Source organism: Carassius gibelio, chromosome B19 (genome assembly GCF_023724105.1).
Source record: "Carassius gibelio isolate Cgi1373 ecotype wild population from Czech Republic chromosome B19, carGib1.2-hapl.c, whole genome shotgun sequence".
In the NCBI taxonomy this organism is placed as follows: Eukaryota; Metazoa; Chordata; class Actinopteri; order Cypriniformes; family Cyprinidae; genus Carassius; species Carassius gibelio.
The window spans coordinates 29,028,497-29,044,673 of NC_068414.1; the positions used below are offsets into that span (position 1 = coordinate 29,028,497).

Sequence of the window (16,177 nt, forward strand, 5' to 3'; positions counted from 1 at the left end):
GTAAAACCTATATATCATACAGTTGCAATATATTTATATATAAAAAGATCTATACAGTTGAATGGGCTCTACGTCAAAACAAAGTGAGCTGACTACCTAGTCAGCATTTATTTGAACATCATAGGCTTGTGCAGGATTTATGGTGTTAAAACGCATCTAGTAGGCTCAAGCCTGCTGTCTGAGTAGGCTGCACACTAGGTGTTGAGACACGCCCACTGTGTCTGAACGACTTCACTTTTATTTCCGGGGTTAAAGCAGCCGCCATATCTAAATGCGCTTTAAACACACAGACATGTTTATGTCCAGCCAGTTGAGAAATACAGCCGCGAAAACTATATAGAGCTTTGATATCACACAATATACGTCCGACTGACAGGGTATAAAGGTAAGTTTAATATGCACTGATCGCATTAGTCGGTGGCGCGGATGGAGGATGTGTGTGATCAGCTCTCCACATGGCACATGAGATTAACATGTAAAATACGAGCTTTAAAATTGCCATTAGATATATAGCTACTATGCATTTCATATTTCTAGGTGTGTGTTTTTAGGGATTCGATTTTAAAAGATCCATTCGCTCTCTTATTTCTGTTTTAATTAAGTTAGTTACGCTGCTGTTCATTTATTCACTTTTTTGAGTAACGTTATCAACCCGATTGTTTAGAAGTACATTGTTTAGCTGATTACTGCATCAGTTTATGTGTTTTTAAAATCTTAGGAAAAATAAACCCAAATGGCACGTCTAAATCGGCCTACGTTAGGTTCTGGATCGATGCAAATAGTTGGATAATTTGTAATACAAAGTACAGATATATTTTAAGTGCTTTTTTTTTTTTTTTTAGACAATGAAAATTTTAGGCTTTGAAATGTAAATTAAATGCATGTATATGCCAATTTGATAACTCTCATGACATCTCATTACAAGTTAAATTTACATTTAGTCAATCACACAACTTGAAGTTAAGGATGTTGCCTGAAACTTATTATTGGTCAGTGGCAGATCAAAATATCTCCATTCCAAAATATCTGTTAGATTTATACACAAGCATCATCATCATCATCATGTAATAAATGAATGCTGTCAAACGATTAATTTTGATTAATTGCTCCCAAAATAAAATATTATGCAATTAATCACGATAAATTATTTGACAGCACAAAAAAATTTTTTTTTTTACTATCATTATGGTATTTTTAATGTCCGTGTTTGCCTAGATGTCGTTGGTGGATTTGGGAAAGCGTCTTCTAGAAGCAGCTCGGAGCGGTCATGATGATGAGGTCAGGACGCTGATGGCCAACGGAGCTCCGTTCACTACAGACTGGGTTGGTCATGTGATCAATAATGTCATATATAATTATGAGCTTAGCCTTCACAAGAAGCAGTTAGTAAAGCAATGATATCATTGCCTTAAAAAAAAAAATATGAGCCATGTTCTGACTCATCATTTGTTATTGTCTGCTTGTAGTAATTTACATTTGTGCTGTATAAAAAGCATTAAAATATGAAAAATTAATTAAAAAGTAACAGAGATCTGTTAGAAGTTGCATTTTCAAACTTTAACATGTTGCTAATACAAGACACTTATGTTTAGAGACCATATTGATATATTTTGTTCTCTTCGATTTATTCCTTACATTTTCTTTACATGGTCTTAAAAAAAAAAAAACTCATAAAAGCTGTAGAAACCCCTGTATGTAGAATATGAAGGCAGTTATACCATATTCAATTGTTGCATTAACAAATCGTGTTATATATAAAAAAATATCATAATACAAATGAAAATAGATTTTTTCCATCCAAATGATGTGCTTGTACAAGTAAGCATAGACAAATTCTAGGAAACATGCTACATTTGTATGGCCTTTATGCATGCATGTGATAAAAAAAAAAAAAAAAAAAGTGAAGTATCAGGGAACTTTAAAACTGGAAAATGTCATATCAGCTCAAAATTTGTTTGTAAACCTACAAACTGCTTTGGCATATTTTCATCCGTTTGTCTCCTAATGTTTTCTGCAGCTTGGAACATCTCCATTACATCTCGCAGCCCAGCATGGTCATTACTCGACTGCTGAGGTGCTGCTGAGGGCGGGTGTCAGCAGAGATGCCCGAACCAAAGTGGACAGGACCCCACTGCACATGGCAGCCACAGAGGGCCATGAGGTCATTGTGGATTTATTAATCAGGGTAAATCTATGCTTGTCTTGTGTTATGCTCTTTGAATGTATTAAAAACATTCCTAATCTCAGTTTGTTAACTGAGGAGACCGATACAAGTCTAAACTTTCCTTTTTTTTTTCTGTTTTAGAGTGGTGCTGACATCAATGCCAAGGACATGTTGAAGATGACGGCTCTTCACTGGGCAGCCCAGCACGGCCATCACAACATCGCAGAGCTGCTGGTCAAACATGGCGCTGATGTACATGCCCTCAGCAAGTTTGACAAATCAGCCTTTGACATCGCTGTCGATATACAACACGCTGAACTTATGCAGCTATTACAGGTTTGCCGGGTTCGTGGAAAACCTTCCAGAGTTGTGTCAGAAATGGTAAAGACGTTGAATCCTCTTTGTGTGTTTCAGGAGGGAATGCAGAATCAGGTGAACAGGAATGCAGAAGCTTCAATCATAAACGGCAGCTCCGCCCCACAGTTCATCATTCAGGGCGTCCCAAACATCCAAGGGGGAGTCGTCAACCTCAATGACTTGATCAAAGCCAACTCGGGTACGATATGTTGACTGGTTAATGTGAACGCTGATGGATGTTTTTTAAACTTAAATGGTAATTAAACCTGTTGTTTTCTGTTTTCCCTCGATGTTTAGGTGACTCAGAGGAGGCCATTGCTGTCAGTGCCTTGGACTCGAGTATCCAGCAAGTTGTGAATGAATCGGGTCAGAGGGTCATAACCATATTAACAGATCAACATGGAAATCTGCATACGAATGGACTCGGCCAACCGTTCTTTGTCACAATGCAGGATGGACGACAAGGTATGACTTCCTTGACTTATTTTGGATTTTGAAGAGAACTTCTCAATGTTGCAGTTTTTAGTTTGGTGTCGGTATGTGTTTTTCTGTTTTAGAAAGAAATATCTTATGTATGACAGCATTTTAGCTCAAAACAAGAATAAAGAGAATTAGTTGAGAAAAATTATAAAATTATAAGAATAAAGTTGTAAGATAATATTAGTGGACCTGATAATAATAAGTCATAATGTTTTGAGAATAAAGTCGTAACAATACAAAATTAAAGTTGCAGAAATGTGAGATTAAAGGACGAATGTTTTAAGAATTAAGGTAATTTCCAGAGAAGAAATTACAACATTTTTCTGTTAGCTTCAATGCAAAATTTATTATTACTATTGTTATTTTTTTTTCACACTGAAATGCTGTTGTGTTATACTCATCAAGGATGCCTTTATTTAGTCAATAGCAGTAAAAGTTATATTTTGATTGTTTTTTTTTTTTTTTGTTACAATTTTTAATATATTTTGAATTGTAGTTTAATTTCTGTAATTTGTACAAATTTATTTTCAGCAGTTAATGGTCCACTCTTTAGTGTCAAACGATGTATTCAAGAAAAAAATCTTATTTTCAATTTTGAAAAACATTTTTTCAAAAGAACAGCATTTGAAATGCATTTTTTTCTAACAATGTTAAAGTACTGTCACTTTTGATCTATTGAATGCTTGCTAAATTATTTGTTTTATTATTTTGCATCACATTCACTCATTTCCAGGTATAGTATATATTCACCACAATCTTGTACTTTGTCATTTAAAGGTGTTCTCAATTTAATTTCATTTAACTTTTTTTTTATTAGTATTGGCAGTTCAATCCAATCAAATCACAGAGGAAGTGGTTGATGACTCTGAACCTCCTGCCCGTAAAAGAAAAACTGAAGTTTCATCCAATAATACAGAGACCGGTGAAACAGTGAGTGCAACTAGAAAAAAACTTTATTCTAAAGTGTCCTTGTTAAAGTGCAGTTATACATTTAAGTAACTACATGTACTTACTCTGTGACACCCTAAAATAAAGTATTATCAAAGGTACTACTGCATGTTGTTACGCCCTAAGAGCAAAACCTCCAGAGGTTAAATCTATCTTATCTTCTATCTCCAGGAGCATCTCCAGTGGCAGTTACAGGAAGCTAACAGGAAAGCTCAAGCCTATCGTCAGCAGTTGCTCCGCAAAGAGCAGGAAGCCGAGGAGTACCGCATGAAACTGGAAGCCATGGAAAACGGACAGACCAATGGCACCATGGCCCTCGACCAGGAGCACGTAGTGTTTGTGCAGGAAGAGGTCGGAATCGAAGAAACCACGGAGGGAGAAGAGGAAGTAGTCATGTTTTCAGAAGGTGGCGTAGTCATCAAAACAGAAGAGATTGACTATGCGGACGAGCAGATAACTTTAGTGGAAGCCACGGCGGGTCACACGGAGGTCATTTCATAAAAAGATGACCCGTTGGACTCCGTGCTCAAGCAACCAAAGAGTGCATCAGCACAGTTTTGCTTTGGTTCATTTATTTTTGGCAATTAAGTCCTTTTTGTAATTTATTCCCTTGTTCTGTTAAGGTTAATGTTACTTGCTTTAAATGACAGTTCACAAAGAAACAACCACAATGTGCATCATATGCACACACACACACACACACACACACGACCAGGGAAGATTATTCTTTCTGGGAGTCTGTATCTGTAGTGTCCTTAAAAGTGGTCACCCCTGATTTGTCCTTGATGGGATTCTTCAAAACAGCTGGAAAAGGTCCACTCTGGACGGAACTCTTTGCAAACTGTATGTTTTTGAGAAAAGCTGCCTTATTCAGACAGTTTCATCGCTTTTGTAAATAAACAGTGAAAGTTGATCTCAGAATGCTGCAGCGTTATGTTCTATGCACCGGACGTGAAGTAATGCACCAATTTCAAGAATTTGATTTGTAGGCAATCTGTTCTTTTTCTTCGGACGATTTTAAAATCTATAGGTCAATTAAAAGTGCCTTTGGTCATGTTTAGTCTTCATTTATAAAGGATTATATGTGAATTATTAAATATATTGCATTTGTTTCAGTGGGTATAAAGTGTAATTCTCATAAATTGAACATTTAATTCACATTCTGTAACTTGTATTTCTTTCTCTGTCTATGTATATCTTTTTTTGAACCTTGACTTGAGAGCTCTTGTGAACGGTGACAGTAAAAAGCTTTCCAGATGTAAAAAGTCTAAGTCCAGTATCAGGGATTAGTATTTTACAATGCATAATGTGACATCCTGGAGTTATGAAAAAGTCAGGTTTTGGAGGTGCATGATTATCTGACATCCTGATATACATGGCAAGATCAGAAGTGAATCACATTTTGTGCTATAAAACAAAAAAATAGTGACAGGTAATGATGTTTGTCATGTTGCAGAAATGGTCAACTTTAAACAGTTGCGATGTAGGAATTGTGATTATTTTCCTTTTTAATCATTCATAAAATGATTCATGTAATTCTTTTTTTTAGACATGGCCATCCTCACATTGTAAACATGAGCCCCAGTAATATACTGGGGCTTTAAGTTTATGAAGCTACACTGGTGTAAATGCAAAATTTTGATCTTTTGAGTTTTCCCCCACTTGTATTATGTGCTTAAGTGATGTATACAGCTTTTGACTTATTTTTTATTAAAAATATTGCAATGATCATTTTTATGGCTTTTGCATACATTTTCTGTTGCTCATGTCATATACAACCCACTAAAAAAACATTGCACACAACAATGCTAAATAATCCAAACTTGAGGTAAATATGATTACACTTAAAGTCTCTTCACCTCACTAAGGCTGCATTTCTTTGATCAAATGCAGTAGCGCAGCAATTTTGTAACAACTAAAAATAAATGTTTCGATCTTTTAAAATAGAATTTATTTCTGTAACGCAAAGCTGAATTTTCAGCACCATTACTCTAGTCCTTAATACTTCAAATAATAATAATAAAATGACACACATTTATATAAAATTGTTTATTCTTGCTAAGTCTGAATAGGTACATTGACCAAAATTAAGAAATCAGTATACAAAGAAGCAAGAGAACCATCTATCAAAGTACAGAATGTAAATAAAAATGACAAAGCTTTCCAAAAGGTCTTCACATTAGGGTTTAGGGGGGCATTGGTGCTCTCACTGGAGGAGGTCGTGGTGGCAAGGGAGGCCCTCTCTGAAAGCCAAAGGGCGGGGGTCTGGGTGGGCCGGCACCATAACCTGGAGGTGGCATTGGTGGAGGAGGTCCCCTCATCCCTGGATGCATTGGTGGACCTGTAAAATACAGGAGGAATTACTTCATATTGAATTACGTCTATTTTACTTCCATTTAAGCACAAGGCACTACTTCACACACACATACCCATTGGGGGACCAAATGGTCCTCTGGGAGGTACACCCATGGGTGGAGGAGGCATGCCGGGTGGAGGTGGTGCTCTTTGTTGAGAAGATCCAGGCGGACCTGGTGGGGGAGGCACCATTCCTGGATGTCCTGACGGATGCATGGGCATGGGTGGCATTCCCGGTGGATTCATTCCTGCAGGAGGGAAGTGTGGTGGTCCCGGTGGGGGCCCTCCGCCTACACCCTGTGGTGCAGTAGTACCTGGTGCAGGATGCATGCCCATACTGGGTGGCATCCCATGTGGCATTGTGCCAGGAGGAGGAACAGGTGGGAAAGCACCAGGAGGTGGCATTCCTGCAAGAGAAAATTTACAACATATTTAGACAAATCCGTAGGACTGGAGCAGTTTATTCCAGTCTTCAGAAGATAAATTATCAGTTTATATGATAAACAAATGTAATTTCGGCTAAACAATGATCGGAACACAAATGTGACATGCTAGACGTACGTCAGTCATTGTTTACATGTAAATAAAAGCCTAAATTAGATCATAAGTTATTAATAACTGACAAATTTTGCAACGTTTATTAAACTAAAGGAATCAATCAATTTGACTCGAGCTGAAAAATTACAACATTATCTTATGTAGAGCTGCTTATAGCCGAAATGAACTTTATACTCTTATGGAACTGAATTATCACTGAAGTAGTGACTTAGTTTCCTCATTGATTCTGTTATTTCCCAGTTTAATACCATGAAGCTACTTTGGAACAACCTGTATTGTATAAAGCACTTTATAAACAGAGTTGAGTAAACAATAACAGAATTGTTGGGCCACTATCCCTTTAACTAACCTGGAATTGGTCCAAGGGCGGTCATGACCGGTGTAGGAATACTGGGGGGTGGAGGAGCATCTGCGAAAAGCTGATGGGGACGATCGGCCTGTGAAAGAGGATTCTGGGCGGCCAGGAGGCGCTCTGCAGCTGAGCCGTGCCTCTCGCCCTTTGAGTCTTTCTTAAAGGCATATGAGACCGTGATGGGCCGGTTGCAGAGATACTGGCCATTCATGGCTTCAATGGCTGCATCGGAGGCATCAAAACTTGCGTAGTTGATGAAAGCATAACCCTTCGAGTTGCCCGTGTCCGGATCACGCATGATCTTGGGTGTCTGAAGGATCACGCCGAAAGCGCTGAAGGTGTCATAAAGCAGTTTCTCGTCGATCTCAGGGTCTAAGTTGCCAATGAAGATGTTAGCGCCGACGTCAAGGTTCTTGTTGTGTGCCGAAGCTTTGTTGACTCGAATGGGTTTGCCATAAAGTTTGATCATGTTCATGATCTTTATGGCGTAGTCTGCATCCTCTTCGCTGAGGAACTCCACAAAGCCATAACCTACACAGAATGGAGAGAAATTTCAACTTAAAATCATGCAAATGGTAGAGTTTTCTTCTTCTTTTTCTCTGAAGGTTTAAAGCTAAGGTATCTCACCCTGATGTTGTCCTGTTACTCTGTCTTTGGGCATGTGTGTGTTTACAACAGGACCAGCTTGCAGGAAAAGCTCCCATAGCAAAGGTTCAGAGACCTTCTCATCAAGACCTCCCACATAAACAGTGGCATCTGAGAAAAATCAATGACAAAATTGAACACTACTGCACGGGACACAAAGTAAGGCCCTTATAAAATAAAATACACATTATTTTGACGTTTCTGCTACTTATAATATTCATATGGATATATTATATTAGCTAGATTCATTTCATCTAAATTAAAACCAAAACTTTTCTTTGTTATCTGTTTTTAGCAAGCATATTTTAATGAGTGGCAGTAAGCGACTCAAGACTAATCGAGAAGATATGAAACGCTTTAATCTTTCCATAGTTCTGCAATACTTTTCATTTCGCAAACATAGCGCACTGAAATATCCCTATGAGTTAATAATTTTTAAATTTACCTTGATTTCGTTCGGAAATCGGTCCCGCCGCCATGATGATGAATCCGGCGTGTGTCCTGACGGAAGTGATTCGCGATTCAATACAACACAACAGCGCTTCCTCAACGCAGTGCTGCCGCCTACAGGACAGGAGGACGAACGTTATCGCCCTTGCGGTTGTTGTTTAGTTTAATTCTGATTTACTGCCTCTTTTGCTTGTTTGTTGTCACATCGCTCAATCTTTTATTTTTATTTTGCTAAAGCTCGTAAAATGGAGCCAGGGCAGTGCTATATCAGTGTTTTAGCACCTTTCTGGACACCTGTGGAAACCCAATAGGCCACACACTGCATTTTTCATAATGCAAAAGTAACAAAACCGTCCTAAAAAAAATTAAACATGCAGTTTATTAATTTATCCATGAGCCGTATGTACCCATCAATAAGCAAGAATACTGACATGTAAATGCTGCATGGAATGCGATTTACCAGCCTAATTTAAAATAAACAGATATATTTGCATCAAAATAAAGTTAATTTGCATTTTTATTAAAACAGTTCATTCCTGCTTATAAGCATATTAAGTGAAACCCCTTTATCTTATGTTTACAGAAACTGAATCTGTCAGCAGAAGTTATGAATGTGACAGGTAGCCTACATGTTGATACAGATCAGCTGTTTTATGACTCAGCTGTATGTCTGGTTTATAGACATACAGACTGGATACATGTACTGTTTGTTCTGAGAAAGAACTGAGATTTAACAGTTTTGTGTGAAAGTGTGAAGTCACTCCCACTGTGTGTCAGTGGTTCTACCTGTTTCACCTGCTCCTCCACCCAAACTGTCTCAAAGAGGAGTCTGACCAGCACAAGAATGGATCAATAAAGCTTTTCAGAAACCTGAGCATCTGCTTTTCTCCTCCCAGTGGATTTCGAGTCATTGTAACACGTAAGCACTACATACAGACTGACACATTACTGCTAGGGTGAACATGGGGACAGATTTAGCCTACAACTTTGTCTTCAAAGGTAAGTTTGAACCAATTGACTAGAGATCAGATTTTATTTCAGACAGTCTGAATGATAATACTAGTAATCATATCATATGAAAAAACAACTAAATTGTTTATTTGTTCTTGTTTCCTTGTGTTTCTACTAGAGGCATGAATTTGTAGGCAGCTGTTAATTTCTTAAATTAGAATTAAAAACTCAATCAGTTTTGTTGTCTTTCAGTGGTTTTAATCGGGGAATCAGGGGTTGGAAAGAGCAATCTACTGTCCAGATTTACCAAAAACGAGTTCAATCATGACAGCCGTACAACCATTGGAGTGGAATTCAGCACTCGCTCCATTCAAGTGGATAATATTACCATCAAGGCCCAGATCTGGGACACTGCAGGTCTAGAGCGCTATAGGGCAATCACCTCAGCGTAAGTCACTCACTTCCTCATCTCAAAATATATATTCTTTAATCCTAAGGATATACTTGATCTATGCACGTCCACATTAATCCTTATTTAGGATAATGCCAGCTGTGGAATTTGTATTGATTGATTAAGCATCACACCCAGAACCACTCTTTTATTAGTCTGGGCAACACTAACATGTGACTGACATCTACAGTTGCCCTAACAAGTATTTAGATTGCTTTTTACTCTTGGTTTTGAGATTTTATGTCGATGTAGTAACATTCATACAGTGCATGTTTAGTATCCAAAGAACTTTTTGAGAGCCACAACTTCACAGAGAGGATAATTCTTTGATATTTTAAGTATAATTAGCATGAAAGCAAATAGTGAACTTGAATTAATTCCATACTAAAAGATGCTGCATCAAGATTTGATTGTCTTTATTGTCACTTTTTATCAGTTTAATGCATACTTGATGACTAAAAGTATTCACTTAAAAAAAAAAAAAAAAAAAAAAATTGAATGGTATTGTATTTTTTGTACAAATTTGTATTTGTATTTACCAGTGAAAAGTAATGAATTATGTTAGGTTATGATTATGAAAAAGGACCTTTCTCATTTAAAACAAAGTAATGAATCATAAAGTACAATTTTAACCAATATCCATGTCCTGTTTCTGCACATGTACTAATGAGTAGTTTGGTTCTTTGTAGTTATTACAGGGGAGCCGTGGGTGCACTGCTGGTTTATGACATCACCAAGCACCTGACCTATGAGAACGTGGAGCGATGGCTGAAGGAGCTGTATCACCACGCTGATCCTCACATAGTTGTCATGATTGTGGGAAATAAAAGCGACCTGGGAAATGTACGCACTGTGCCAAAAGAGGAGGCGAAGGACTTTGCAGGTGCAAATGCATTTAATAACTTTTTGTTTTAGACTTGCAGGGTTTAGCTCCAACCCTAATTAAACAAGCCTCAGGATTACTAGAAATTTCCAGGCAGGGGTTTTGAAGTTACACTTTACAGGACAGGACAGTGCCCCCTCAGGACTGGAGTTTGACATGTGCCTCAAAGGGCCCATGATGTGCATTATTATTATTATTTTTTAATGTTTCCTGAGGTGTACTTATATTGTTAGTATGATTTTTACATTTAAAATTTAGAAATAAAAGGCATTTTTATATCCTGATTGTGATGCTATTCCAAACCTGTGCAACTTTCTGTATTCTGATGAGCATGAAAGACAACATTTAGAAATATTATTTTTTTTTGCATGTACAATGAAAGTTAATAGGGTCTAATGTTGTTTAGACATTCTTCAAAATATTTTCTTATGTTTTCCATGACTAGAGTGTGAGAATTCCCTTTAATTTTCTATTTTAATTCCCTTTTATGGTTTATTTATCTGATAAAACAGAGTCCAAAGGCTTACTTTTTATGGAGACATCCGCATTAGAGTCAACTAATGTTGAATCTGCCTTCCTTGAAGTTCTAACAGGTGAGTTTGCATTTTACTTAAAATCACTAATTAACATTGAATCATAGGACGATTTATAGGATTTCGCTGATAAGCAAAAGTTTGGAATAATTAAGTTTTTTTTATACAGTGTTCACCGTTTTCTATTTTAAAATATTTTGAAATGTTATTTATTCCTGTGATGCAAAGCTGAATTTTCATCATCTCTTCAGACTTCAGTATCATCTGATCCTTTCCAAACAGAACTCATTCTAATCAAAGTTCTTTTAAGTTTTAGTCCAGTTTTTCAGTATTGTTGATCAAATAAATGAAGCTTTGGTGAGCATAAGATACTCATGATTATTCAAAACTTCATAACCAGTTTATATCTTTAGTTTAAAATCTTTGTAGATTTTTAACCTATGTTAAATGCAGAAAGTGAGTGTTGATTTATGTTTCCTTCATCAGCAATACACAAGAAAGTTGCTAGTAAAGAGGTCACCAGAGGCTCGATCAGCGCGGTGACCCTGGGCCCCTCCAGCGAGTTTAACGAGGAGAGACGGTCCTGCTGTAACAGCTCCTGAACAGATGAAAGAACATCAAGAGCAAAACTAAGACATTTATCTGTGACATGGATCATGTCATAGCTGCATGGAGGCATTTCTTCATACTTGACCCTCAGTGGATGTCATATCCGCAAGCAAAATGGGAGGGACCCACATTTTTATGCATTATTGTTTTGTGGCTTGTTTTTTTTTACTTTTAAAAGATGTAAACAGTTGAAACTTATAATGTAAGATAAGATATGTTTCTGTCAATTATGACTTGACATGAATTTGAATTACTTTGAATGGAACACAAATGGGTTGTGCTGTATTATAAAGTTATTTATACGGTGTGAAATTAACAATATTTCTATTTTACTGCAGACTTCGGGTCTATAAATTAAATAAAAATATAAACCATTCAATCTTGGACTGATCTTTGATATATTTTTAGTTATTCATTTCTCATGGAAATACTCTTATGGATTTTTGCATTAATTTTTGCATTTATTTTCCAAAAGGGTGAGATCTGAGTTCTTGCATGCAAGAAGGAAAAAAAAGTGATTTTCATTATAGAAACTGGAAGACGCTCTGCACTCTGCTGCGGCTTGCAAAATTCATTATATTTAACGAAACAGCAATATTTTATTCTTGAAATCTTATTCAGGCATGATAAAGATGCTGTTTTAATAAATATATACAGAATTTTATGCAAGTTACACCACCCTGAAGGACTCAATTTCTTTGTCCTGAGTGTGTGCTGACTTGGTAGTCTATAAAAATATTCCTTAACACATAGTTATAGCTTTATTTATTTATTTTTGTATTTTTATGCCATTTATGATACATGTTTCCATATTTAAACATGTAACATTATTATATTTAAACACAAACCAATAATGCAGCAATTGTTCAGGCCTAGTCATTAAATCCATAACCATCAAAAACTTGCAGTAAATAATGATTTATTTATTTGATGTTTTTATAAATTCATACATAACTAATTAAAGTGATTAGAGTGACATTCTGTAACAATGCCGATTAATCAAGTCCATATCTACCAATTACGAGAAAAGTGGAAAACGTATTCTGAGTGGCAAATCAAAGTTATAACCCAGGGTTTTTTTCTTTTTAATTAGTGACACAAAAATGACTTGAAGGACTTAAGTCTCAGTTCAGCTGATAAACACAGTCAGTGCCGGGGTATTGGGGCAGATTCAGCTGGTACTTCTGCTCAAGTGCAGGAGGAACGAATCGTCCTCCCAGGAAGTGGTAGCGTCCTTTGAAGTGATGGGCTGCTTTCTTAGGGGCCGTGAGGGAGATGAGCATGTCAGGCTGAATCCCATCAGGACAGCCGTTCTCCACATCCCAACCTAATAAATGTAAGAAGATATTTATGATAAACTAGTTTACGGTTACGAGGCCTGTTGGCTCATAAATGCTAATTACAAAGATAAAAAAAATATTTAGATTGCATATAAATCATTGATTATTTCTGTGTGCTCTCACCTGAAGGTATGTCAACGCTAGCAACGGGCACAGAGATTTTCTTTAGTTGGGAGAGGATGTCACCGAATGGCTCTCGCACCGCACCCTTAAAACTGAATCCAAAGATGGCATCCACCACCAAATTATACACTTCATCAATCATGTCAGCCTGAAGAAAGCATGATGGGAAAATACTTAATATATCACATATCAAACACATACACTGCCATTCAAAAGTTTAGGGTTATAACTAAGATACATTACTGTTTAAAAAAAACAACAAACATCTCATGCTCACCAAAGCTACTTATTCAATTTATTCAAAAATACATACATAATACAATTTTAATATAATAGTTACAATAATAGTTGTGCTAATGATATTTTTGTGGAAACAGTAATACTTTTTAAATATTTTTTGGTGAAGAGAAAGTTCAAATGAACAGCAATTATTTTGTAACAATTGTGTGTAAATTTTCATACTTTTAATGCATCCGTGGAATAATTATTAATAAAAAGTAATTAATTATTTTGTTATGTTAGTACAAAGTACTTAAGTAACAAAATCCACCTTTTACATAAAGGTAAAAAATACGAAACATTAAAAGCTTGTTGTGCACTTCTTGAGCAGCTGGTACATTCATGGTACATTCATTCATGATTATATATTAATGAGAAGGAGGAACCCATATGAGGGCTAAAAACATCTGGGCCCCCTACAGTGTGAAAGATGGGGGTTTGTGTTGTACCTCAGGCATCTCTGTCAGGAAGGATATATCCATCTTCTCACACTGGGTGGTAAGATTCTGAAACAGCTGTTTGCTGGGGCGCTTTGGGTACAATACAGAAGGCTCATATCCCTGGGAGATTCACATACAATATGAATAAAAACAATACAGCTTCATAAAATATTATGTTTAATGAAGGAATGATTTATTTTCAGCGTAAGGTGAACTCACAAAGAGTTTGAGATGTCTAGCACAAACCAACCCATCTCCTCCATTATTTCCTGGCCCACAGATCACCAGAATTCTGGGTGGACTCTTGAGCAGTGATTGTAGAGGATAGCCCTATGACGCAAAAACTGCTTTTAATGTGTATAATGAATGCATTTGATCCTTTCTGCATGTCTGGTGGAGCATCAGTTGTACCTTTGAGACAGCTGTGGCACAGCTCAGACCGGCCAGCTCCATTAACTGATCCACACTGAAGCTGTACTCATTGAAGAGCTCCTCGTCAATGTGCTGAGCCTCTTCTTGCCTAAATACAATCATGTTTATGCTCATAATGCAAAAATACTAATAATCCTAATACTAGTAAATGCAGTGCATTTACACTCACCCCAAGTACTTGATTGTATTGGCCATAGTGCAAACCTGTCTGTGAGTGAGATCTTTACTGTAGATATTACTGGCAATACGTGCACATGCTCCTGTATGGGTCAGGACAGAGCCTCCTCGTGATGTCACAAGAAGACCGATTCCAAACAGGGCTCGAACTCCCAACATTCACCTGGCTAAAGCACCTGAACGAGGAAATACGATAAAAAAGATGTCACGAAATGATGGTGCATTTTGGTGATTTCTGCCTACATAAAGAGAGAGAGAGAAAAAAGAGAAAAATCATGCTTAATTCTTGGAAAAACAGTAAGACAAGTAATAATTCTGAGCAGAGAGACCTAATAATCTGCTGCCCATATATTCTAAACTTGGTCACTCATTATTTTCTAGTAAGGAGGTTGTTGAGAGATATATCCAAAAAGTTACTGAATTGATGACCAATGCAATGCATTTTTAGTGTGTAACGAGGGATTAAATAATTAAAATAATACAGTCATTATATTAATTACGTATATTTTAATATAAATATACATAAATAATATAAATATACATATACAACTAATGCATAGGTTATAACTCAACCTGGGCAACTTAATCATGAGAAAGAATGATATTACATATTAAAAATAAAATTTTAGAACAGTTTAAAATGCCATTATCAGGTCAAAAACTGTCATGTGGAGAATCACCTTATATAAATATAATAAGCAGAAGCATTCATACCTGTTAGCAAGTGTGTCTACTGTCTATATTAAGGTCAAACGCTCTGTAACAGTCGTTAACACCAAGAAATGCTCAAGTTACCGCCGGCAGACTAAAAACAGAACAAAAAACAATCCATTTAGAACTTAAACATGCAAAAGTACATCACATACCAAGGATACAAGCAGCAGCCCTCTGGAAACAATATCCGGGTTAGTGAACTTGAGTCGCTTTTCATAATAACAGTCTTGCTTCTTTACAGTTTTGTTAAAAATGATCTAAATCAAATCAAATGTAATTAATTAAGTAAGTAAATAAATAAATAATAACAGTTATTATTAATAATAATTCTTATAGACATTTGCTATAATGAGATTTATAGAGTGTTTCTTCTTTTTGCAGGACATAAACAGTGTGTGGATGCACATATGTTTAAAAATAGGGTGTCGTCGAAATTATTCCTTGCATTTTCTGTGGATGTGTCCTTGAATATTATGTATATGTAATGTTTTCAATCCTATTTTGGAGCACCTCCTTGCATTTAGCATTTACATCTGTATGCTCAGCTCTGGCTCAGACCAGGTCTCGTATTGGTTGAATCCACACCCCTTTACCTCAGGTTGAGATGGTATGTTCCGCTTGTTTAATAGCGCGCTCAGAACGCTAATGCTGTGATAGTGTGAATGATATTCTGTGGCAGGTGCGATCATAAACACTGCATGATATGAATTATTAACTGGATGTGCTGACGCATTACCTGGCTTAAGGTAAACGCAAATTAATTCCATATAATTGTTATGTTATTTAATATAAGAATAATTTGTTGAATATGGATGGCAATAAATAAAAAAGAGGGGAAATACACAGAATTTCTATAAAAGGAAATTTAACTTGTAACGTTACCTGTATTTTTATAAGGGCACCACAAAGGAAAGAATAACCGTCTAAGAAATAGTG

At 36.5% G+C, this 16,177-nt stretch overlaps 5 protein-coding genes across 11 annotated transcripts in view; 3 read left to right on the forward strand and 2 right to left on the reverse strand.

The window, feature by feature from the left end:
• The first annotated feature begins 217 nt into the window (after window positions 1-217).
• LOC127979153 (GA-binding protein subunit beta-1-like) lies at window positions 218-5,682 on the forward strand. Its single transcript, XM_052584367.1, has 8 exons — window positions 218-385; window positions 1,216-1,323; window positions 2,018-2,185; window positions 2,306-2,500; window positions 2,579-2,720; window positions 2,819-2,986; window positions 3,819-3,931; window positions 4,121-5,682. The coding sequence occupies exons 2-8, from the start codon at window positions 1,216-1,218 to the stop codon at window positions 4,448-4,450; spliced, it is 1,224 nt and encodes a 407-aa protein (XP_052440327.1). The 5' UTR covers window positions 218-385; the 3' UTR covers window positions 4,451-5,682.
• A 301-nt stretch (window positions 5,683-5,983) lies between these two features.
• On the reverse strand, window positions 5,984-8,463 carry sf3b4 (splicing factor 3b, subunit 4). Its single transcript, XM_052584368.1, has 5 exons — window positions 8,305-8,463; window positions 7,842-7,970; window positions 7,212-7,745; window positions 6,379-6,711; window positions 5,984-6,290 (listed from the first exon to the last, which is right to left on the reverse strand). Exons 1-5 carry the CDS (start codon window positions 8,336-8,338, stop codon window positions 6,136-6,138), a joined length of 1,185 nt encoding a protein of 394 aa, XP_052440328.1. The 5' UTR covers window positions 8,339-8,463; the 3' UTR covers window positions 5,984-6,135.
• On the forward strand, window positions 7,906-12,122 carry LOC127979155 (ras-related protein Rab-25-like). Of its 2 annotated transcripts, XM_052584369.1 has the most exons (6): window positions 7,906-8,018; window positions 9,206-9,308; window positions 9,513-9,708; window positions 10,401-10,594; window positions 11,107-11,187; window positions 11,614-12,122. In XM_052584369.1, the coding sequence occupies exons 2-6, from the start codon at window positions 9,272-9,274 to the stop codon at window positions 11,727-11,729; spliced, it is 624 nt and encodes a 207-aa protein (XP_052440329.1). In that variant the 5' UTR covers window positions 7,906-8,018; window positions 9,206-9,271; the 3' UTR covers window positions 11,730-12,122. The 2 variants fall into 2 exon arrangements, with proteins under 2 accessions (XP_052440329.1, XP_052440330.1); XM_052584370.1 differs by lacking the exon at window positions 7,906-8,018 and having other exon boundaries at window positions 9,143-9,308.
• Window positions 12,123-12,489: 367 nt separating this feature from the next.
• naxe (NAD(P)HX epimerase) lies at window positions 12,490-15,474 on the reverse strand. 3 transcript variants are annotated; one of them, XM_052583309.1, is made up of 8 exons: window positions 15,394-15,426; window positions 15,242-15,284; window positions 14,520-14,703; window positions 14,330-14,438; window positions 14,138-14,248; window positions 13,928-14,038; window positions 13,200-13,347; window positions 12,490-13,063 (listed from the first exon to the last, which is right to left on the reverse strand). In XM_052583309.1, the coding sequence occupies exons 3-8, from the start codon at window positions 14,684-14,686 to the stop codon at window positions 12,861-12,863; spliced, it is 849 nt and encodes a 282-aa protein (XP_052439269.1). In that variant the 5' UTR covers window positions 14,687-14,703; window positions 15,242-15,284; window positions 15,394-15,426; the 3' UTR covers window positions 12,490-12,860. The 3 variants fall into 3 exon arrangements, with proteins under 3 accessions (XP_052439269.1, XP_052439270.1, XP_052439271.1); XM_052583310.1 differs by lacking the exon at window positions 15,242-15,284 and having other exon boundaries at window positions 15,394-15,474; XM_052583311.1 differs by having other exon boundaries at window positions 15,242-15,426.
• A 417-nt stretch (window positions 15,475-15,891) lies between these two features.
• Window positions 15,892-16,177, forward strand: part of oxr1b (oxidation resistance 1b) — a 44,230-nt gene continuing 43,944 nt past the window's right edge. For 3 of the 4 annotated variants that reach the window (XR_008158828.1, XM_052585228.1, XM_052585230.1), the window contains exon 1: window positions 15,892-15,987. The gene's annotated coding sequence lies outside the window, so the exon portion shown is untranslated. The remainder of the gene's footprint in view (window positions 15,988-16,177) is intronic. The other variant, XM_052585229.1, reaches the window with a different exon arrangement.